Source organism: Diadema setosum, chromosome 11, assembly GCF_964275005.1.
Source record: "Diadema setosum chromosome 11, eeDiaSeto1, whole genome shotgun sequence".
NCBI classification, from domain to species: Eukaryota; Metazoa; Echinodermata; class Echinoidea; order Diadematoida; family Diadematidae; genus Diadema; species Diadema setosum.
The window spans coordinates 31,151,619-31,176,705 of NC_092695.1; the positions used below are offsets into that span (position 1 = coordinate 31,151,619).

The 25,087-nt window shown below is 38.2% G+C and overlaps 2 protein-coding genes across 2 annotated transcripts; one reads left to right on the plus strand and one right to left on the minus strand.

The window, feature by feature from the left end:
* Positions 1-519: 519 nt before the first annotated feature.
* Positions 520-8,860, plus strand: LOC140235073 (methylmalonic aciduria type A homolog, mitochondrial-like). Its single transcript, XM_072315110.1, has 6 exons — positions 520-651; positions 1,864-2,691; positions 3,428-3,550; positions 4,409-4,579; positions 7,703-7,938; positions 8,553-8,860. The coding sequence occupies exons 2-6, from the start codon at positions 1,974-1,976 to the stop codon at positions 8,847-8,849; spliced, it is 1,545 nt and encodes a 514-aa protein (XP_072171211.1). The 5' UTR covers positions 520-651; positions 1,864-1,973; the 3' UTR covers positions 8,850-8,860.
* A 7,401-nt stretch (positions 8,861-16,261) lies between these two features.
* On the minus strand, positions 16,262-19,375 carry LOC140235115 (protein SpAN-like). Its single transcript, XM_072315156.1, has 6 exons — positions 19,216-19,375; positions 18,684-18,904; positions 18,166-18,369; positions 17,584-17,934; positions 16,837-17,351; positions 16,262-16,391 (listed from the first exon to the last, which is right to left on the minus strand). Exons 1-6 carry the CDS (start codon positions 19,358-19,360, stop codon positions 16,262-16,264), a joined length of 1,566 nt encoding a protein of 521 aa, XP_072171257.1. The 5' UTR covers positions 19,361-19,375.
* Between the last annotated feature and the right edge of the window lie 5,712 nt (positions 19,376-25,087).

Sequence of the window (25,087 nt, forward strand, 5' to 3'; positions counted from 1 at the left end):
CCACGTAACTTTCCGCCAAACTTCTCGATCTGTTTGCGGGCTATGTCTCCGAAGCGCAAGGCCATTGTCATGTACAAACGTGCATTGTTATGTCATAATCACTAGCCACTGGACGGCGTACTCTTGCTTGCGCGCGTACCAGTGGCCCAGTCTGACCGCGCCTAAGCGTGCACTCCATATAAGGAAAAATTGACCTAACAAGATGGCGACGCAACACGGTAAATTTGGCTGCACGGTCTCGTGTATGTTGGGAATAGGGACACGCATTCCACTATGTTTTAGTTCGGTGGGATTGATGCGCCACCTTGCTTGGACACGACTTGGAGCTGTAGCTAGAGCAGCTGGCAGCATACCCCGGGCATTTGCTGATGTCTACGCCTCAACCTTGGGCGCCGCGAAGGCGAAGGCTCCGCTTCAGCACGACTACTGTATCGAGGTCAGATCGTAGATAATCTTTGCTAGTATTACTATCAGCTTTCTCTCGGACACTCGAAATTTATACGCTGCAAAACTGTGCTCACTCCCATCTCCGTGGCTGGCTTGGAATCGCCATACGAGAAGATACGAATCCAGTAAAATTACAAGAAAATCGTGGCCACCTAGCCAACACTAACACTCACAGAGAACACCCATCATCACAGACACAGAATGGTAAGTTGTATGTAATTGAGATCTTCTAGAGCCTATATCCCTCTTTTCATAATTACTTTAGAGTCTAACCGGTGAAAGAGGGGAAGGGGCTCTCAAATCAAACTGTAATCAGTTATGTTATAATTCTTACAGAGTTGGCGACCCTTGCTTGGCCTTCAGCAGCTCACTGAAGATCCATAACAATCAATGTGGTCAATGCAATGGTTCCATGACATGTCATTGGAAGGGTGCATCCCCAAGCCAAGTAGGAGCATTTGTCCACGACTGACAGGCAGGTTGACTCCTACGTTGTATAGATCTATATACCTAGTAGTAGTAGTTCTATTGGACTTCTCAATTCTGCTTTTTATAACATGCACAGTTTGGCATTTGGAGGGGTTGATACCCATCTGCCAGCCAGGAAGTCGCCCACTGTTTGAGAACATCTAGGTTCTCCTGGAGTTGGATTTGATCATCAAGGTTATGCAATGGATTGGAAAAGAACGTAATCCGTAAACAGCTTGATGCTTGTCCCTGCATTTTTGCGAATTGGAGCTGACAGACTTTTTTTTGCGGCATGAAATTTTCATGAATTGCCAATGGCATTCAATGCAATATAGATTCTAGTGTATACAAGAACTTTTGCATGCATTTTAATTTCGCGAATCTTAACGGTTACGAAATTTGTGAAATTAAAATACACACGAACATTCCTTGTTTTACAGTATTAAATGCTGAAAATGATCAGATGTCAAATTTTTACCATATTTTCACCTGCTCTCTTAAACAATTTAGCTATCCATCCAAATGAAGCCCAGTTTAAGAAAAGTAAACACTCAACAAATTTTTGACAGATATGTCGTTTTGATTTTCTGCCAGTTACGTGAAAATGTCATCTCACATTGTCAAGAAGTACTCTAGACCTATTGGGAGAACCAGGCATTACGGAGGCATTATGGCAGAGGCATACCAGTCACCGTAGTGACATTTCTAGTTAGTAATATTTCAAATTTCCAAGTTTCCAGTGAGCTTCCACTAACGAGACAGTAGGCCTACTGCGTTTATTGGTTTTATGCAAGGTCACTCAATGTATACCCAAACCTATGATTATGAATGATTAAGAATGTGAAAGTTTTAATCTCTTAGTATCTGTCAATCATTTAATCCCATCATCGTATTAAGTGAAATCTATATATTTCTATGAAATCGTGATGCATTTTTCTTTTCTTACAGATTTAGAACAAAATCAAGAAGAATACTTCCAAAGACATCGCTGTACATCTCTACCAATCTGCAACTACACTCTTTAGGAGTTTGATGATCTAGAGAGATTTGTTAGCACCATGAGTGCTTTGCTGCAGAATATGAGACTACGTTCAAGAGGGGCGAGAGGTTTGGCTGTGGTCTGTAGTCACTGCCATAGGAAGCTAAAGGACGGCATTGCCTCACTGTCATCACTGGCAGCTAACTCCGGCCAGCAGACAATTTACCCCGGTCATGCGAGTTGTGTTTGGACAGCTGAAGGACCCCAGGTTGGACGGGGACGCGGCAAAAGCACTCGTCAAAATTGGCATACGTATCTCGGAGCAGCAAGTCTTCATGGACAGTCATGTATTCCCAGTGCATCACCCACCAGGCCTTTCTCAGTTCTCAGTGCACCACATTACCAGCCACTCCCTCAGGGACACTTGCATTCACGCAATGCTCAACGTCAAAACTACCTCAGAGCACTCCAACACGTGACTCAAAGTAATTGCAATCTACTGCTCCATGGCAGATCCATATCTGCATCACCGGCCTGCCAGTTGAGCCTGACGGCGAGATGGAGTGCAGATGCAGCACCCAAGAATGATGCTGAGCCGGTAGAAGATGCCTATGCAAAGGAGCTCAGTGAGGCCCTCCTAGCTGGCGAGAGATGGGCCCTGGCTCGGGCGATAACTGTTGTGGAGTCCACAAACAAGAAGGGCAAGATGCAGGCCCAGGTCCTTCTCAGAGCAGTCCTGGAACATCTGAAGCAAGAGCAGATCCGGCATAGGGGGATTCCCCCATCCTTCAGGATTGGTGAGTTGAATAGTAGGTAGTTTTTCCGAGTTGTGTGGCTTATTCATCAACAATCTTAACACAATATTTTTAGGATTGTGGAAAGAAACTGCTATGGGAAATAAACTTATGTTCGTACATACTGTTCAGTGATCCATTGTGATGACAAGTAGTGGATTAATATGAAGCTGTGGAGTTAAAAGTAGACATTCAGGATCCCGTCGGAGCTGGAACGCAGGTATTTACTTGTTACCACCTCAGAAGTTTGAAATTGAAAAGTGCAGGTGGTGACTTTGTTCTGTGAATGTTGTTATTGTTTAGGAATATTTGATTTTCTCTCAGAAACTCTATCAATGAAATGTGCCTGCCTCATGGCTGTTGCAAAGTGAATGCAATTGCAATGTTTGAAGATCTCATGATTTCAAGGTTACAACACAGCATTTAAATGTGTCACAGTACAGACCCTTAATGAGACTTACAGGGCTTGGGCGGATCCAGGAATTCCATAAAGGGGAGGCACCTTTACAAATATAAAGGCAGGCACACGCCCCTCCTGTTTATCTTTTTATTTCTTTTGTTTTAACAAATTATAAAGAGGGGCAAGTGCCCGTTGCGCCCCCTTCTGGATCCGCCACTGACTTTAATAGACACTAAGTATAGAACACCATGACGTGTTTTACATGCAACTTAGTAAATCGCCAGTGTCAGTAGGGTCATGTTGAATTGACTCTGATTATTTCTCCTGGGGGTCATACAGGTTTGACAGGGCCACCAGGGGCTGGCAAGTCAACTTTCATAGAAGCCATGGGCAAGAAACTGACTGCACAGGGACATCGTGTTGCGGTGCTGGCTGTAGATCCATCATCGTCTATCACAGGAGGTGAGTGATTTGGATTTTTTTTTTTTTTTTTTTTTGGTAGTTTTACATGGGGTCTTCCACCTGTGTTTTAGAATCATGCCAAGACAAATTGTGATGGATTTTAACCTCTTTTATTTTCTTGCTGCCACTTGCTAACCAGTAAAAAGCAGAAGAAAAAAAAATAACTGACAAAAAAACATTCTCCCACTGCCCAAATTGGCCTTAGGTTTACCTGTTGAGGATGGGCTGATTTTGATGTAATACATATTTCCCATAGACACCTGCCTGAGTATACTTGGGACTATTATTCAGTGGGTTACCTCAGTGGACCTGATGCAACTGTATTTTGAACAGACAAATACCCATTCATTTTACTGTCCAGATAGCTACTTTTAGTAGCCCTAGGCAAGCAGGCAAGCATTGAATTTGGATTTATGTTTTGTAACACCTATCTCAGATTTTTTTTTCCCCCATCTGAATTTGTGTTGTAGAAAGCTTGAAAAGATTTGTGTCAACTTTTATTGCAAGCTGAAATGGCCAGTGAGAGTTAAAAGTAATTATCTAAAGTATTAAGTTGTGTTATTGCTCCCTCTAAAGACCTGTAATGACAAATCCAATAAAATCACATTACCACAAACATCATAATTATTAACAAATATAGAATATTTGTGTGTTAAATTGTAGATCATTGCTGTAGCTGTTTTTTCAAGAATTTCTGCAGATTTTGGTGAAATAAAGGTTACGAAATTGCTGACTGTGCTCCCTTGAGCTGAATTGTAATTTTCAATCAGTTAGAATATTTCAGCAGATTATGACAGAATACAATCACATTCACTGTTGTTTCATCATCTTGAATGTCACATCATATCATTAATGAAGGCTCACTACTTGGCGACAAGACGCGTATGACTGAGCTGTCGCGTGATCCCAACGCCTACATCAGAGCTTCACCATCCTCAGGAACACTGGGCGGGGTCACCAGGAACACCAATGATGCCATCTTGCTCTGTGAAGCTGCTGGCTACAATGTCATCATGGTGGAAACAATTGGTAACTGATGCAAGCACACGTCTGAACTCAAGTTGGCAATATATAATGGGCATGATATAGGTGAACATGTCACAGTCTATATGTCACTGAGCAAGCACTCTTGTAGATTTGTAAATTTGATCAGGATGGGTTTTTCTTTTTTGTTTGTTTGTTTTTTACTTGACGACATATGGGCCATTCTCAGATTAAGTGTTCAATTCCATGTGAGTAAAACCGAAAAATCAACCACAAAGTAATACATTCAAAGATGTGTTTTCGGAAACTTCAAAACCGGTCAAATACGAAACAAAAAGTGGAACATTCTAAATGATGGCCATTTATTGAGTAAAAATGAATTGAAATAGAGCATCATATATGATTTTTGATCACCAATCAGATACGTTACCGCAAATTTACATGTTGTAATGGACTCCTAACTCTGAATTAGATTTTATTGTTTTGATCCAATTTCTGTTCAGGAAAAGACATCTGTCCCCCCTAAAGATATTGAGGTTTTTCCAGAGGTAAAGATGTTGTCATCCCTTGCTAATTGGTAGAAATTATTTCTGTGTGGTAGGTTGAAATATGCTTTTTGCTGAAATGAAATATAACCTTAAGATTCACTTTGTATTTTTACCAAATTTCGCTTACAAATAAAGTTTCGAATCCCACAAATCATGCAAAGGGAACGATCCGATCTGGAATTTCCACAGGAAACAAATATGAATTGCTTTCCTGGGGAAATAACTATTGAAAAACATCGAATCACCTTTGGTAACGTATCTGGTAAAATATAAGTAATAATTTTAGTTGTGTATGAATTAATAAATATCACCTGTTTAATTATTTACCTCATGAATTGATGTAAAAATGAATGATGTAAGCCCAAATTAACCATTTTAAACATTGTACGTAATATTTAAACTATGAAATGTAGTGGAAAAGAGCCCTAAATGTGAAAGCTGAGTTCTTCATTCACAGAATATTCTCATCTTACGTCTGAATGTATTTAGCCATCTGACTGTAAATATTCATTAAGTTTTGATGGATAATGCAAACAAGGTTTGAAAAATATATTTTTGCAGGCACTTAGAAGGAAGTAGGTACAGTCTCTATGAACTCGATATGCTAAGCAGTTGTTTGACCTATGGTAACGTATTTGGCTCATCCCTTTTAATGAAAATGAATGAATAATTGTTCAACTTATCAATGAATCTTGAGTAGTTCTTCATATGTTGAAAAACACTAGAATAAATATGCAACAGAACACTGAAACTTTTCTCGGAAGCGTTTCATAAACTACTTTTTACTCTTTCAAAGTTTGGTAACGTATCTGGCGTACCGTAAATGAATCTGTCGGTGAAGTTACAGAGCGATTTCTACTGAATATTCTTCATTTGAACATAACTTTAATTTTTTATGGAAGCGTCATTCTATGCAGAACTGTTCTATGAACACTTTGTTTTACATAACATTATTTGTCACCGTGGGTGCCCTGAATTATACGTAACGTATCTGCTAAATCTGAAAAGCAAAAAACTGATACGCTGAATCTTAGCTTCGTCTTGTAAAATAAACGTTCAAAGTTGTTGCATAGAATATGAAAGTGGCTGGGTTTTATAGAATAGAACTTTGGAGTTTATGAGCAAACAACGATTTGTTTGTAAAAACATTTACAATTTCTTTTCAGCATTTTGATTATGTGGTAACGTATCTGTCGGAAAACTTGGCATTAAGTTGTGAGACACTGACGCACAAAGAAAAATCATGTGGAAGTGTTGCTCTTTTTCACCTCTCTGTCCTTTTGGTGTAAGAATATAATCCTGAGGTCCAACAAAACGAAGCATGTAATGTGTAGGGATGAATTTTGACCAGATTTGATCCCCAGAAAGCACAAGACCAATGAGCAAAATTCGGTCCCGTATCTGGGGTAACGTATCTGTGGTAACGTATATGGTCGATCATATTATTATGAGAGCGATATCTACCAAATATTTCTCACTTGTACTAAACTTTAATGTTGAATCGATGCGTCATTCCGAGGAGTAATGTATAATATACAATTTGTCTGACATTGCAATATCTGTCGCAGTGGGTGGCGTGAAAAGTATGTAACGTATCTGTCCAAATAAAAGTGTAGAAAACCGATATTTCAAACATTATACCGTATTCTCAATAAAGAGCTGTTGCACAAAAAATCTAAGTACTTGCAGTGTATTAAGTATATCCTCAGGGTTTCGTATACACAGGGTCATTGCATAGTCTTGTTATTTTCCCAATGCTGTAACACTAAAGAAACTGGTAACGTATCTGGCGGTGAATTTGGCGACAGGTTTCAAAAGGCTATAAAAAAAGAAGTCAATAAAAATTTTGAAACTTTTTGAGTATTGTGATTAGCACATATGATATGCTCATCGTCCATGAAAATGATATTTGGAAAGTGTGTTTGTGGACGGAGAGGAGCAATAAAACATAATTCTGAAATAGCCGGCGACACTGCGTTTTGGGGGTCTTAACGAAGTTTAACAGCAAAATTTTATACAAAAAGGCAGACAACCGCATTTGATCGTGTTTATTTTTAACAAATAAAGTCCTCGTGATATATTATAAACACTTAAATAGTATTTAATAGGTTTCAGGGAACGGCAAACTGTCATGGAATGTCGGCGACACCAAAATTCCGTATTTGAACGCTTTTACTGAGAATGGGCCATATGTCAAATTCAGTTTACACATGACCCAGACATAAAACTTCTGTTCTCTTGCATGGTGATATATGAAATTTGTGAAAAGCAGTGTTGAGTAGTACTGTTTTGTCCTTCTCTTTGGTGAGCAACTTTACATTGAAAAAAAAAATAATTGTGCGAAACAGCATTACTGTTGCACCTGTATCAGTGCAAAGTACAAGAACCTGCTCCAGGCTTGACCCTATACACCACCCCATTTCGCTTCAAACCTTTATATGCCCCCTGTTAACCCATTGAGGATGAGTCTGGAGTATCCTCGGGCAGGTGTGTATGGGAAATGCGTGTTGTAGCAAAATCAGCCCGTCCTCAATGGGTTAAGGAACATTGTAGTAAGAAGATACTGGCACATCATTTTTGGTATTTGTAACTCCATTTTGCAACGGTCATCTACATTCAGGTGTTGGCCAGTCTGAGTATGCAGTAGCAGACATGGTGGACATGTTGGTTCTCCTGATCCCGCCAGCAGGGGGCGATGAGCTGCAGGGCCTCAAGAAAGGCATCGTCGAGCGGGCTGACTTCATCCTCATCAACAAGGCGGATGGAGAGCTCCTCGTTCCGGCTAGGAGGATACGCAGCGAGTACACCAGTGCTGTCAAACTCATGTACACGCGGTCCCCCTTGTGGAAGCCACAGGTATGGAACTTGTTTTTGCTGTCTCTTATTCATTCTAGATTCATACTTTTCTGAGTAAGCATAGATTGTTACATAGATGTGAAAGATCTGCACAGATATTAATTTCTGAATGACTAACATTTCTGAAAATTACTTTTCTGAGTGACTAATGTGATCAGTTACTGCCATATGAGAGACATGTTTAAACAGTGTTCTGCAATGTGTTGTTGTTTTTTGCCTTTTCCTGTATCTTTAAACAGAATGTCATATTCTTATAGTTTGTGATATTCACCTGTTTCATTTTCAATGTTTGTTGGAGTTTTGGATTTAAGGGTGTCTCATGCTTTGTTCTTTGTTAGTGTGTGCTACATTTTATCAAGTTTGAATACCATTTTATGGTGTCATTTTGCATTTTAAAACTGTCAGTGTCAGCTTCAACCTGTAAAGAGATATTACACAGAACTTACACTGCCGCACAGAAATACAAGACAAAGGAAAAAAGTGATGACTTTGGTTTGCATTTCATGAATAACTCATGTTCCAACTTGATTCTTCCTGTCAAATATATCCTGTGACCCTTAGTCATTACTGACATCTCCTTCTTTTCTTTTTTTAAACAAACTAAACCACTAAAGGTGAAACAGGTGTCCTCCAAGACGGGTGATGGGCTGGACAAGGCATGGCAGACAATGGAGGAGTACCGTGGCATCATGAGCCGGGCGGGGGAGCTGGTGAGGAAGCGTCAGGTGCAGCGGCGGGTGTGGATGTGGCAGCACATCAAGGACCGGATGATGGAGCAGTTCCGGGAGAGTGGAGAGCTGGGAGGGGACATCCAGCGGTGGGAGGAGGAGGTGATGGCTGGCAGGTGCACGTCAGGGATGGCAGCCGACGAACTGCTGCGGAAGTTTTCAGAAATATCTAGGAAGTCATAACACATGAAGGAATGATATGACTTGAAGTAGAAAGGTGTATATTAAATGAGCAATATTTTCTGTGGAGTGCTTAATGTGCTTGTGTTGCCATGGAAACATAGAGGGAGCCCATCCGCAGTGACTTCCAGTGCAATGAGTTTACAACATACACAGACACATGAAGACTTGCGTCAGCTATAGTCATTACCCACTGGTGATAACTGATAATGATGATGACTATGATTATACATTCGTAAAGATGCCTAGAAATTGAATTTCTAGTATGACCTGTATTTTCAGACTCTCTACTTTGTGATGCAATATTTTCTGTAAGATTTTAGAAAGCAATTGCTTCACGTTTCAGCACTGAACTAATGAGGTACTCTACTTCTTAACCTTAAAAAGACTGTGGAGCTATGATGCCCCCTAAACACACCCACACATGTACACGCACACACACAAACATTTTTGTGATTGTTTAAAAATGCAAAAAGATCTAACAATGCCCTGTTACTCCTTTTTTGTTTCTCAAGCATCTTTTATTCCAAAAATGTGCCAATATTATACACAGTTGTGTCAGATTACATTTTAAGATTCTGTGTCACTAAGATTTGGTTACAGTTCATTATTCCAAAGGTTTGTTATTCTCAAGGTTCTTAGTCCGAAGGTTCGTTATTCCTAAGGTTCTGAAATTGTGATAAGGTTTGTTATTCCGAAGGTTCATTAATCCAAAAATGAAATAAGGTTCGTTATTCCAAAGGTTCGTTAATCCCCAAATGAAACAAAGCCCGTTATTCCGAAGGTTTGTTATGGACCCTATTTCATTCAACGAACCTTCGGAATAACGCACCCTATTTAATTTTCGGATTAACGAACCTTCGGAATAACGAACGTTCGGAATTATGCCACAAATGTTCGGATTAACGAACCCTTTTTCATTTTCGGTTTAACGAACCTCTAGGTATAGGAAATTTGTGTGTTTCGGATTAACGAACCTTCGGAATAACGAACAGCACCCTAGAATTTTACATATTTGCTAGTTGTGTTTAAGGCCGCGTTCATGCGAATTTCGTAGCCAGAATCACAAACATGAATCATGATTCAAAACGGCGTTTCAAATCACGGTCTCAGTGGAAGAGCGTTCATGCGGGCTTTCGCAACGCTGATTCTGGCTCAGCTCATCCTTTGCCATTGCGCAGCGCACTGCGCAGTTTGACCTTGTCTCTGCAACTCGAGCCGGACCTCCTTATTCCAACTGTACAGGCCGTTACGTTTTTACTTCGGTGAATACTTTCCGATAAGCTGTGGCATTCAGGCTCTGCCCACAGATCGAAGAACAGATCGAGGAATAATACTAATTCTTCGTCTCTCCAATTGTTTTCCTTGGTAGACACAGCGCTGCAACCATTACTTTTATCAACTCAGTCGGAGAGTAATTACATGTATTATTATATTAAACAGTTAACGTTAGATACGAGCATAGAATCGGTGTGCGGCGTTGATGTAAACAAACAAGTGCAAGTATGGTACCAAAACACACGATTCATAAAACGTACACAAGCGCGCGAACAGAACTAGAAGCTGTGGGATACCCCATGAGACACGCATGCGCACAGCGCACAATGACGTCATAGAATCATGATTGAAATCACGGTTGCGTTCATGCGGTTTCTGCGATCGTGATTCTGGCAGAATCATGATTCAAAACGCCCTTTTTTCCGCGTTTCAGATCGGCGTTTTGAAACGCGTTTAAATGGAAAAATCGCATGAACGCAACGCAACTAAACACGTTTAGCGACTAAACGTGTTTAGAAACGCAATTCTAGTTTCGCATGAACGCAGCCTAAAAGGCACAGCTGAAAAAGCATATCTGAATATAAAGAACTCGATGTATTTTAAAAACTGCACAAAGCTTCCTCACCACTGAACTGTGCTGAAATTTTATATAGAAATGAGATATATAACTAAGTTATATGATAAAACTGTAAAACACAAGAAATACAAATTGTAACACTCATTTCTGGCACAGTTCTGATTCTGTTTACAGTGAATCAATTTGCAATTTGAAATTGTATTACATGAATATTGATTAAAGTTAATTAGCATAATTGTAAATTTGACTGAGTTATCAAACTAATACAATTTGCTGTAAAAATTTACCTGCTATCACCTTTCACATCCATTTAAAATAAGTAAAAAACTAAATTAACTGAAAAAAAATCCAACAATTCTTGAAAAATTACCGTATTTGCATAAGTGATTAGCTCTAATAAGAATTCTTTTATACTTGACTAATTCATTTACAGCTGTATTTATACCTGAGTTTAAAGGGAGAGTATAGTTTTGGTCGAGACCTAACATCAGATTTATAACAATTTTTTTGTGACATAATGAGAAACCTCTTATGAAATATGAAAGAGCATGTAATTTCAAGAAGGATTCAATGTTTATTTGATGAAAATTGGCCGTGAAATGGCTGAGATACAAAAAAAAAAGCAATCATAATAAATTTGACAGGCCACTACTCTTATTAGGATCTCTTTGTTTTACCATTACTGTTTTTTGATATCTCAGTCATTTCAAAACCGATTTTCATCAAATAAACGTTTGATTCCCCTTAGAATTGTATGCTCTTTAACATTCATAGAGTGGTTTCTAGATATCTCGCAAAACGTTAAAGCTGAATCCTCACCTCAACATGTGCTGTACTGGTATCAAAAAGGCAATAGATAACAGAGATCTTGGGAGCCTACTCACCTCCCCCCCCCCCAATCTTTTTAAGGTGAATAATTTAAATGCTGTTCCAGCGCAAGATAGTTGTATGCGTGTATGTGCTTAGACTTAGACTACTACGGCCATAGCCTTAGGCATAAATATTCACAACTGAATAACAACAAACAACAACAGTAATTAAGATTAGCCGGTACCATTGTGTGCTTTTTCTGAATGGCTTTGAGTTTCTTCCTATCAAGAGGCTTTCTTTTAGTTGTTGCAGTTCTGTTCCTTTTCTTCTTTGTTTTTAATGTGATTCTAGGGAATCCTACTGTGTTGCAGTCTGATAATCTATGTGTAAAATGTGCTGAAATTCTACATCAGGTTTATATTACATAAAAAAATAATGGTTATCCTGACTCTGTATATTGTTATTGCATATATCATTTTGTTCATGTTGTTGGGTCTCATCAGTTTATAATGTAATGCTTACTTGTGTGGCAAAAGCTAGGATTGAATTGATGTCAGAAGTGCTCACAAATTAATTAAGACAACCACACATGCCCAATGGACATAAAACATTATACAATTAGTGCATGCTCTATCATGCACTGTACTAGATTATAAAACAAAGTTTTCAGGAGTGCTGTTTTGATTCATTGAGGCTACAGGCCGAGATGAAATAGAACTACACAAGGGATAATTTCGTATTTGGAGTCCTTTAGTCCAGTACTGGTGCATCAATAGAACATGGATTAACAGCAATAATAAAAAGACCCATAGATGTACATGCCTTTTCTGTAGGCCTAGGCAGTACAAGATCTACTATTGGTTTTGTGCGTAAAGTATAAAGTATGCTGTAAAAGTGGAAAATTTCACGGTGTTGAAATTTTCGTGCATTTCGCGCAACCAGAAACTAGTGCGAAAATAAAAGCACACAAATATTTTTGCTTGCCGTATGTTCCTGTACTTGGTGTCTTGATTCCATGGAATTAACCCGTTGAGGACGGTTTGATTTTGCTACAACACGCATTTCTCATAGACTCTTACCCGAGTATACTCGGGACTCGTCCTCAACGGGTTAAAAACACGCGAAACTCTTCTCACCCGGCCAAGAGCGAAAAATTAGTCGCGCGAAAACATCCACTTTTACAGTGATCTTGTTTATGTACAGCCACGTAGTGCTGAGCAGACTTGTGTATTAACTCTCTATTTTCTGCGTCCTGTGCTGTATGAATACACCGCAAGAACTAAAGTGGGCTTTATCTTAAATTTCTCTCCCCCCCCCCCCCCTGTGCACTACACTGAAATTTTCACATGGTGCAATCTAACCAATCACAGCACATATTATACTTGACATATTTACTATAAAGACATATTGTAGCAATTCTGTTGTCTTAAAAAAAGTAAGGCAGCTTCGCAAGCAGAAGTGAAAGAAGGTTGGAATGAATCTGGTTTGCCATTGTCATAACTTAAAATGAGGCAACTAAACACAAAAATGATGGTGAAATGCAGTCACTATTAATTCTGGCCTTTGCTGAATGATGTAATGGAAGTGTTCAGACTTCATATATACATGATAACCAGTTTCAGTGCTCTTTTTGCACTTGTATATGCCACCGAGTTGATGAAATGGAGGATAAGCAGCCTCTTCTTGTACCCCTTCTGCTTCTTAACTTGTCATATTGCTCTTTCTTCAGAATATATCATGTGCATAATTTAGGGGCAAAATCTCCAGAGGCAACACTTCATTACTTTCAAAGAAAGCATTCAGTTTTAACTTTTGTATTGTCAGTACAAGCTGGGTATCATTAAAAAAAAAAGCACTTAGAACAGCCTAAATTGTAATACAGTGCACAATCACTTTTACATTTCTCCTCAGTTTTACAGGTGAAAGTTGGAAGAGTTGGAATGAAGTCAAATACATCATTGTCACTTTTAACATGGCATTTGCTGAATGATGTAATGGAAATGTTGATACCCAGACACTGCCCGTCTCTCTTGTCTTAAAGGACAAGTTCACCTTCATAGACATGTGGATTGAGTGAATGCAGCAATATTAATAGAACACATCAGCAACAGTTTGAGGAAAATCGGACAATCCATTTAAAAGTTATGAATTTTTGAAGTTTCTGCTTAGTCACTGCTGGATGAGAAGACTACTACAGCTTTTAATGTCATATGTGTACAACAATATAAAGAAAATATAAAGAAAATTCAACATATTTTCACTTTACTCGCATAATAAGAGAATGCTTGACTTCCATCTTTCAGAAGGCAGGGGGAATGATATTACCCTTAACATACATCAGTGACAAGTGGAGGAAATGTGCACTTTTTTCAAAACGTAACATTTTGTGAAATTCTCTTTATATTTTCCGTATACTGTTGTACGCATGTGACATCATCAGCTGTAGTAGTCTTCTCATCCAGCAGTGACTGAGCAGACACTTCAAAAATTCATAACTTTTCAACAGATGGTCCGATTTTCCTCAAACTCTCACTGATGTGTTCTACTAATATTGCTGCATTCACTCAATCCACATGTCTATGAAGGTGAACTTGTCCTTTAAGCACAGAATGATATGAAAATCAGAGATATGATGAGATGACAAAGTGAATGGATTCTATGTTGAATGAAATTGCTATTAAATGATTTTTTCTGTAAAAAAAAAAAAATTAAACAATGTGACTGCTTTCTGTGTTATTGGAATAAAGGTGGCTTTTGAAATAGTACAAGGAAAAAACAAAAAATTGCATTTACACCTGGTCAGTAATCTCAACTGCTCCCTCTATCCCTTTATATCTGTCTGTATGTCTGTCACACACACACACACAAACAGTGGTTATGTCCATTTCCTTTTTTTTTTTTTTTTTGCTGAATTTCTGCCAACGTATTACATATTTTAGGACCATATTTTAAATATTTTTGCCCAATATTTTATGCTGTATATACTCCCCATCTATCAGTTACAAATTCATACTGTTGTATGTGTTTCTATACTGTTAAGCTGTGTATTATATTGTGTTCATTGCCATGCTGAAAAAACTGAGTCATGGGGCTCCACCCCCTCCCCCCCACCCCCGCCCCCCCCCCAAAAAAAAAAAATCTCTCTCTCTCTCCATATATGTATATATATATATATATATGAAGAGTTTGTTTGCAAAAACCGATAAGTCCATATTTGCCAAATGGAGATATTTGCGATTAAAGGTCAAGAAAAATAAAAAGAATAATAAGAAAATTTTTGCTTCTTTTGACCATAACTTCAAAAATATACCTATTATGTAGTGACCAATATATCATTTAAAAGGTATTATTTTGTACTTTATGACAGAGATCGTACTTCAAAATCTTCAAAAATGAACTTATCGGTTTTTGCAAACCCACCCTTCATATATATATATATATGTATATATATATATATATTATATATGTGTGTGTATATGTATGTATGTATATATATATGTGTATATATGTGTGTGTGTGTGTGTGTGTGTGTGTGTATGTTATATATATATATATATATATATATATAAACAACTGCTTTTCTGCCTGCATGAGTACTACACGAGGGGTGGGGGAATAAAACAGCTGAACATAATTTATGATTATGGTACATACTCAAACATATGTTCACAAACGCACAAATATACATACATACTAGTATAATATTATATATAATATAATAATGGGGGAGAGAGATAAGTAAATGTGGATTTCAAAATATCAGAGTTTTGCAAAGACAAATAGTGAAAGCCTTTAGGATTGTGTTACGAAAAAACTGACTTGAACACTGTTCAAATAGATAAAAACACCTTCCGATCGCTGACATTGACATGTCTTTGTTGTAGGCCTATACCCTCCAAACATGCACAAGGTACACACAAGCGCATATCACACACTTTCATGTTCCACACATACCCATTCATCATACATGACAGGAGCTCAACAAATCAATGATCATATTACGATGACGTGTTTATAATTATCAAAACATTTTAATATCATATTTTGACTCACTACCAGCCGTCCCAGACGGTTAAGTTATAAATACATAAATAAATGTGCAATCATAAATTCCATTACACAATGTTTCATAAATACAATCATAAATTCCAACATACAAAGTATCATAAATACAATCAATGCATAGATGAGATACCTGGAATATGATTCTTTAAGCGAAACAAGTTATCCAGCCGTACCAGACGGATATCAATACACAGTTCGAATATACATGCAAATTTTTAGGACAATAATCTTGGCTTTTGACATTTCAGTATTTCTATAGCACTGACAATAATACTCTATGGCAAAGGTTCAGCTGTGCAGAATGAACACAAAATCTTGTCTTTATCATCACTTCAAGCAACATTGGTTAGATTTCTCCTTTAAAACAACTTTAGGCTTCTAAAAGAAATATTCCCTTTCCTTCAATCAGGTTCATTTATTTTTTTTTGTCACTAATCTCGAATGATTAAAGAGTAAACAGAACAAATTAATCTTGCTGTAAAATCATGATAACGGCCTTTCCAAAATAAAAGACAAACATACAAATAAACAAACAAACAAACAAACGAAGAAAGGAATGTGATAATTTCCTGACTCATAATATTTCTTTCTTTCCACGTGATTTGTAAGCAATACGTTTTCGCAGACTACAAACGGAAAGGTAATTTCGAGTTTGTGGAATTCGAGGTGTCTTCGGTGATGCTTCTTACAGGTCGATTGCACGGTATATTGCAGCAAAGCCCCTATCTGTCACGCTTCCGTCGGTCCTTAGAGTCAGCTCAATTTTGTTACCAATAGAAACCAGAGAACCAATCGGATAGTCGGACCCACACAACCTGAGAAAGTAACATAAAATAGCGACACAGTCAGTTAGTATCACATCTATAGTAACATGCAATTGTGAAACAGCTACTGTTTTTTTTTATTTCAATCTACTTATTTAGTGAAAATCGTATGGAGTTAAATGTAGTGAACAACTTCCGTAATTGATGAATATTTCAGGGCGTTATTTCCAAGATTTGAGCCATATTTCTTTTCAACAAACTGGTCTTTCACGAAACAAGTTTGAATGAGGTATTCTGTCAAGAGAAGAATTGAATGGAAACTGATGGACAGAAGAAAAGAATTATCGAATTCTAGCTTCTCCATACACATTTTCAATATCATCGGTCAATGCTAACCCTTCATTATTTACCTAAATCAGGGACGGGTAAATGAATGACAACTTTCAGTTAAAGTGGATGGATATGATTAATGTTGACTCATGACAGCAATACTTACTTCATTGGCACCTTGACTCCTTCTCCGAGGTCCACCTCAAGGTAGTCCCAGCTACACCTCCTTTGGTCCTCAATCAGGAAATCGTGGAAGCTGAGTTCGACTCGACGACCAGAATCGACCTCGATGGTGTAGACGCATAACAAGCCGTTGTCGTAGTTGTCTGGGTAGTTTGGAGAGGCCATCGTCCCACTGTTCCCCAAGAAATCTCCTCCACAAGTACCGACGAATTCTCCAAGACCGTTGGTCGTACTCGGGAGTGTAGTTGGAGGTTCAGGATTACTGATGACATACGTAGCCTTGAAGCCACGTCTTGTCACGCTGTAGTCGGAGGTGAAGGCCACCAGTAGCTGGTTTCCGGTCGACATCTGCACCCCAGGTAGGGCGGTGCCGCAAAATTTAAGTCCCGGCGAGCTAACATCTCCAGTGCGGACTTCCACGGAGTCGTAAGCGCATGTAGAGTGGGACTCGATGTCCATGTCGATGAAGGTGAGTGTGATTGTAGCACCTGGAGCTCCCTGGAAAGATCAATGCAGAAATGAAAATAGTGTGAATATTTTCGTATCATTTATCAATTCACTTATGACCAATGAGTGAATGACAAAGTGGTAACAATAAACGTGCAACATTTAAAAAGTACAAGGATAATAAATTATCTATGGGGAAAAATAGAAATTACTTATTGAAAAAGTGACATGCAATTGCGCTTCGTACAAATACAAATGCGGTAGGGTAATCAAAATATCTCACCTCAATCATGTACAGGCAGTTCTGGTTGTTGTCATAGTTATTCGGGTAGTTTGGTGACATGATCTCTCCTTCGGGATCGGTCAGTCTATAGACGCATCCTTCGGGTTCCGTCGGGCCGTCACCGTTCTCACACAGGTCTCCGCTGAATCCTGGAGGACACACGCAGTCACAGTTGGGACCTTGGTAGCCGCCATTTTGGCAGGCCAGGTTACTGCTACAGCCGTCGTTGCAGTTGTAGATGAGATTGGCAAGTTTGATGTCAGCAAAGCTGAGGCCCTCTCGGTTTCCAAGGCGATGCATCTGCAGAGGGTCGATGGTTGTGATGGTTGGCTGACCGTTGGAGGAGAAACCCTGGATACAAGGAGAAAGATGCATCATTGTAATAAGACTTAGCATTAGACATTTCTATTCTGCGATGAGAATTATTATGAAGGATGATAAAGATACGAGAAATGCAAGAAAAAATATTAGAACATCCTAAAGCATCACCGAATTTACCTTTCTGCTTTTATCATTTGCATTAGTCCTATAGGGTCGTAATAATCATTTAATCACAGATTCCATTTTAAATTTTAAACTTACATGAGATCCGTAGTGCATGACCGATCCGATGTCGTATTCGACGTTGCTGGTTGTTATTTGGTTCCAGGAATATTTCTCAAAGTTGCCTTCGAATCCAGACAGGATGTTTTCGGAATGGACCGTAACGTAATCGTCCCTGTCAGGTCGAGACTGCTCGTGATGGAAACCAATGGCGTGGCCGATCTCATGGGCGACGATGCCAAGCTGTTGTTGAAAGGGGAATAAAGAAAAATAATAATCACAGAAAAATAATAATCAAAGATAGGAATTTAAGATCATAATGCATCACCCACAAAATACAGATTTTGAATCAATAACTACTGGCACACTTTTTTTTTCTTCAGTCTTGCCAGTGATGAGTTACCGCATCTTTTGCATTCACTGCGCTGCACATAAAAGCAGAAAAAGGATTGTACCTATAAACACTGAAAAGGCAAACCAAATTTTAATCACTGGAATTATGTATTTGGAAATTTATTGAATTGAATACCGCGAAACAAGGATAACAGCAAACTCACGTATTCACATCCAGATCCGATGGAAATTTCCTGAGCTCTGGGCGAGTTGCTTAATGAGGAGAACCTTCCAACGTAGGACCAGCATCCACCGCCCTTGATAAAGTTCAGATAGGTTCCGTGTCCCAGTTGATTGGCGTGCTGTGAGGTTCGAGGTTCGAATCTCAAACAGGTGTGCTGTTCCCAGTGGTCCATGGCAGCGCGGATCACATCAACGTCATTACCTAAATCACAATCATCATGATGACAACAATGAGCTTTTCAAGAACGTTCACAAGAGGGGAAAAATCACAATCACAGCTTATGACTACATTTTGTAGAGAATCCGCGGTTTTGTTTGCCGAAGGAGGCATAATATTATGATCATTATCAAGTATGACTATATGAAACATATAATATGTATCATATTAAATGGTTGAATCTCGAGAAAGCCGTGGTGAAAGTTGATGAATGATGTTTGATACATTATTATACGTCACTGAAAATTCAGCTCTAAACAAACTGAATTGAGTTAAGGTAAATGTTATAGACTTACTCGATGAACCGGAGATTTCGTAAGGTACGATATTCTGATCCCAGCGGGTCAAAGTGTTCGATACAGCCTTCCTCTTCTTGCGACCAGCTTTCTCGTCATCGATGGCCTCCATGACTTCCCTCAGCTGTTCATCAGTCAACATCATGTCTCCCTGAAAAGTTCCTGGAGTATTTTCTTCATCTTTGGGCTCTTGGTGAGATGCCACGGGCTTCTCTTCCGAGACGGAGAGATCCACTTCTTTCTTAGAGGGAACAGTTTCCTGAAAAACAACAACAAACAAACGCAAAGATGAAAATAATATTGGTTGTTGTTTGTACATACCGTTAAAAAAAAACACGCTATTATATAGTGTAACAAATGTAGCAACTATATGAAATTGAAAAGAAAACGAACAATCAAAAGATGAACGAAACAAAAGTTAAAATAGAGATCAATTTTGATTAATGTCTTACCATTGGCTCATCCTTCTGAAGATGCACATCTCGAGCGAGTCTGTCGAGGACTCCGCTGCCGACCGGTACGGCGAGAAAGCCCGGGACCAGCAGGGCAACAATCGCTAAAAGAAGCGCGCCTTTCATCTCGCTGTTTTGTAGGTTTTCAAATGTTCGCTGTTTGGTTTCCAAATTCTTTCTTCGAGTCGAGGTTTACAGTGTCTTCTTTCTAATGCTGTCAGTTGGCTTCGTCGTTTCTTCACTGCAGACTGGTGTTTCTTCTTCTGCTCCTGACGAGTGATCTGAAGAAAACATCTTGATCCTGCCATATTTATACGTTTCACCCTTCTCAAGAATCGCCACAGCAAACATTACAGCTCGGAAGATGACGTCTGTCTACACAATGCATATCTTGTGGTATGTCGTCACTTTCCTTTCACTGCTTGTGTCCATGAGGGATACGCTTTGCCTTTTGTTGGGGTTAACACGCTTGGTGAATCAACTCAATGGGTATTGATTTGGACCTACGTTTGCCTTGGATCAAAGAAGGTGAGGGGGCAGTCCTCTGATTCGGTACATTAATTCTTGAGACTTGGTGTAATCACATCTTAAGCCGTCATTGCTCATCAGAAACATTTGATAAAACTACTGACAAAGAGTTTCTCTATTATATTGCTGTCTCCGCTAGTTTTAAAGGCGTTATTTCTGGTTACGTTCTACTTCGTCTCAAACTAGTTGAGCTAATCTACATCCACCTGTCCAAATAGGTGAGGCGCCCCCGTGTAACGCTTTTACTGGGATTAGGATGAGCTGCAACGCACGAGGGCACACCTTCGTCACCTCTCTGACGCAGTCCAGTATCATAGAAAAGCCATGGGCATGACGTAAAACTCTTGAAGGCCTCTGTGCATGATGAGGAAGCTAAGATAACATTGACATTACCCAGCCTGTGATCTACGTCAAGGACGGTCTGTCTTTGTTTTGCTTTTCCAATGTCGTAAGTATTATCTTGATTGTCGTCGCAATAACACAAGTACTTACAGGGTTACGTAATAAGCTACAGTTGTGCAACTCATCTTAAATATCAGGCTGTTGCATATATGTTTTAATGCAAACTTCATGTATCGGGTTTGTATTTTGAAGATAAAATCTTCAGATGACAGAAAAAGGTGAAATGGAATTACTTAAGTATAAAACATGCATTTCAATGTCCATCAGTTCACTTATAAATGATACTTTACACTATAATTTACTCTACACCTGATTTCCAAGATTCTACCACTTTCTTATACTTCTCACTTACCTTATAATTTCTTTTCATTCACTCTCTGTTCCATATTTTTTCTCTGTAATAACATGTACTTTACAGTCCCTCCACTGCGAACTTAAAAAAAAAAAAACATTTTTTTTTTTGGTGGTATTGTAGGTTATTCAATTCCGTATTCAAGCCTTTAGGAAGCAACAATTGCTCCATTTTTCATCACTGAAGGGCGGTGAGTTGGCTCAGTCGGTAGCGCGTCTGCCTCACGATCCTAAGGGCCCGGGTTCGAACCCGAGTCTGGACTGAGCAGTGTTGTGTGTAAGCATACCGTCCCCTCTAGCAAGAGGCAAAACACTCTGTCCCTCGGATAGGACATAAAATGGAGCTCCCGTTTATGAGAGAGTAAAAACTCATGCACGAAAAAGATCCCGCTTCATTTCTTCATCGCAAAGAGCAGGGTGTTTAACCCGGTGAAGTGGTCCCACCTCACATCCAACTGGACCCAATGGAAGACCAGCTTAATGTAGCTGAATATGGGCTATCCAACCATCTTCTCAGATGGAAATGAACAAACAAACAAACAAACAAACAAACTTATTCAAAAAAGACTAGGGGAGCCATTGTGGTCCCCTACGTGAGAAATGCATCCTCACTCCTCATCTACTTAGCCAATATTCTGGAGTCTGAAAGAGACTATTCTTTTGGGGTCACAAGTTTAAAACTTGGCTGTTCCAGTCCAAGATAAATGTATACATGTACCACTTCACCCGTGTAAATGCTTTGAGTTAGTTCACAAACTCTTAACGATACAGCATGCTTTCGTCAAAAAGGTTTAGAATTAGTTCTCTCAAGTTGATTTTTATGAGTTTTTGTCTCTTCTTTCTGTATCTTTTTATTAGATGTCTTTAATGTGATATCACCTGAGACACTTTTATAGATATATTCTGATTGTATTATACTATCCCTTAGTCATTTCTCATTTTATTTGTTGTAATGTTGCCTGTTCTAATTAGAATTGTTTTCGTTTGACAAAATTATTCTAACAAAAAAGAAAAAAAGCTAGAGATTATTGAGCAGAGGGGTGAAGGTGAGGTGTAAGTTTTCTTCGATTTGTCTCCTTCTACAAATGAATTTTTTTAAGATCGCAACTGCTGATCTATACATTTTACAAATAAGTCTAAAAAAAAAGGGAACCACGGGACTCGAACCTGTCATCTACTACGTTCCGGGCAGCGTCACTTCCTCGAGACTATCCCTAGTTGCTGGCAACCAGGGATGTTATCTTGCGATTTTATGTTTTCAAAGGTTTATTTTAGACTAGAATTTCCCGAGTTTTTATAGCAATGTTTTACGATTCTGACATCCGTCGTGCTGATGATTCTAATTTATGTCATGTTAGAACAAATATCGCTAAAAATATGTTATAAAGGTCCAATCATATAAAGGGAAAGAATTACCGATCGATTTGAAAATGAAACCGTCTTTGAATAGTTTTACAAGAAATTACAAACTTTTACTTTTGAATCCACATTCTCAATTAGACTGATTATCCTAATTGTACTTTAATAATTATGTCTTTTGATTTGTTTTTTTTTTCTTTCTTTCTCTCCTTTTCAATGCTTCCCAATATCATATACACTATTATGTTTATTAGGGATGAGCTATTCACAAGGCTTCATGCTCTTCCCTGTTGACCTCCCCCTCCCCCTTCACAAAAATGTATGTATTTCTTGTATATATATATATATATATATATATATATATATTTGTGTGTGTGTGTGTGCGTGTGTGTGTGTGTGCGTGTGTGAGCGTGTGTGTATGTGTTTGTCACTCTCTATTCGTCTGAATCAAAACCGATATGTTATATTGTTATAGTTTTATGTACATTTTAGCTGTTTTCATTGTATAAATTGCTAATTGCATATATTTTGAATAGAAATAAACTTGAACTTGATTCTAAGAACCCCTATGAAATGAATATCTAATACCCAATAAAGTGCTGCTCAATGTTATTACGTGTTTTCTATGTGAATTCCCTCCTACACATTCGTGTGTTTGATATACTACTTTATTGGCTTTTTTTAAAGAAGTTTATCATAACTATACCCACAAATCTGCAATGCAGATACTGTTTTCATGGAGCATCTTGAAGGATATAAAATGTGGGGGGGGGGGGTCGGATGTGGTATCATAACAATAGCCACAAATTTGCGATGCAGCCAGTTTGAAACATGACCTTCGCTTGTTGAGCGATGTAGCGGAATCGTTCATTCTTCAGATTCACATACTACATTGGGCCTAAATACATGGTCCCTATACACTAACATTACAACGAAGACTACCTATCGTATGTTTTGATGTACATGGAGGATAACTAAACTTCTCTTGTACTCTCTTCTCCTAATTAACTTTAATTCACGTCTTGCACTAGTATTGTAAGTATACAAGCAGGGTTTAAAAAAAAAAAAAAACTTTTGAGGCATAGTTTACCACTAGCAGATTGAACAAATACTCAGCTTTAACATGTTTAATGCTTCAAAGCAGTTCTAAAATGTGATTTAGTGTTAGAAACAACCAATTCAAAAATTTGGATCTGTATAATCAATGTTAAGTATAGTTAAATATACAAAATGTGAACATTAGGTATAATAAGAATGTTTCTAGACTAAACCGTGTAGTTATGGTTTATTGAGAAAAAATAATGGAATTTCCTTATATTCTTGGATTTATTTCGAAATTTTTACACGGTTGTGGTGTTTTGTGATACAACTGACCTACACGTATGCATCAAATGTGACGTCTTGAATATTTTTTAAAATCACTGCTCCCAAAAGTAAACAATACATTTAGAATTGACAATGATATGGCAGAGTCTCCTTCCTTTTCCGGGAAAAAGTTGGACGAATTCAACATTTTTGTTGATGCATTAAGAAAATACAACAGGCGAACAGCCAACAAAGTGATACAATATTAAGTTTGATTTGAAAGGAATTTCCATGACGTGGAACCATTTGCCGTGGGCAAAATTTTGCGAATTCAGTGCCCGAGTGAAAAGGCGTTACGAAATTATTCCGTAGATATTTTGGAAATATCGCATTTTACACCAATCTACTTCTTACCTGCTAATGAAACCAAGCAAATTTACTTGAAATTGGGTCAGTGAAAAAGAAAAAAAAAAAGAAAAAAAAAAAAGAGGAGTAAAAATAATGATCTGAATATAACAACAATAACGGTGGAGGTGGTGGTGATGAGGCTGGTGACAATAACAGTAATAATGATAATTATTTTGATCATTATCATCATCATCATTATCATAATGATTACATGTACATGAAATAACTATTTCAGCAAATTGTGCTCTTTGACTATCTCTTCATATAGACATATATATATATATATATATATATATATATATATATATATTGAGGGAGAGAGAGAGAGAAAAAGAAAGAGAGAGGGATGTAGGTAGCCAGGCACTAGGCAGAAACTGATAAGGTAAAGTATAAAAAAAAGGCCAGTAAATACAGCTATGGTATATACACTTCTAATTTAGATGAGAAAACGTGGATACAGAAATGATCGAACAGTTTTCGAGAGACATAATTGAGAAGATGTATTGGACAGTTACAGTAAAACCTGACTCGAAGAACATTCAAATAGATAATGATAAAGTCTTTCTGTGTAGTTACACGAACACCTGCACAATTGCTATGACATTGACATGTTTATGTTGTATCCTGCAAACATGCACACGGCACACACAAACACGGTCACACACTTTCGCATTCCATACATACCCATTCACCAATACATGACATGGGTTCAACAAATCAACGATCATAATATGTATTACGATGGCATGATATGCTTGTATAAAAGCACTTTATTATCATATTTTGACTCACTACCAGCCGTCCCAGACGGTTACGTTATCAAATGCATAGATTAATGCAAAATCATAAATTTCAATACATAGTTTTATAAATACAATCATTGCATACATAAGATAATTGGAATAATCCTTTAAGCAAAACAAATTATCCAGCCGTACCAGACGGATATCAAGACACAGTCTGAATATACGCTCAGATGTTTAGGACAATAATCTTGGCTTTTGACATTTCAGTATTTCTATAGCACTAACAATAATAGTCTATGGCAAAGGTTCAGCTCTACAGAA

Bases quoted from the DNA above. Each gene is read 5' to 3' on its own strand.
- LOC140235073 (XM_072315110.1), top strand. From the start codon at position 1,974: ATGAGTGCTTTGCTGCAGAATATGAGACTACGTTCAAGAGGGGCGAGA. The intron at 3,551-4,408 runs GTGAGTGATTTG...TCATTAATGAAG, and splicing joins ATCATCGTCTATCACAGGAG to GCTCACTACTTGGCGACAAG. The intron at 4,580-7,702 runs GTAACTGATGCA...ATCTACATTCAG, and splicing joins CATCATGGTGGAAACAATTG to GTGTTGGCCAGTCTGAGTAT.
- LOC140235115 (XM_072315156.1), bottom strand. From the start codon at position 19,360: ATGATGTTGACTGATGAACAGCTGAGGGAAGTCATGGAGGCCATCGAT. The intron at 18,905-19,215 runs GTAAGTCTATAA...ATTGTGATTTAG, and splicing joins CGAAATCTCCGGTTCATCGA to GTAATGACGTTGATGTGATC. The intron at 16,392-16,836 runs GTAAGTATTGCT...TTACTTTCTCAG, and splicing joins GGAGTCAAGGTGCCAATGAA to GTTGTGTGGGTCCGACTATC.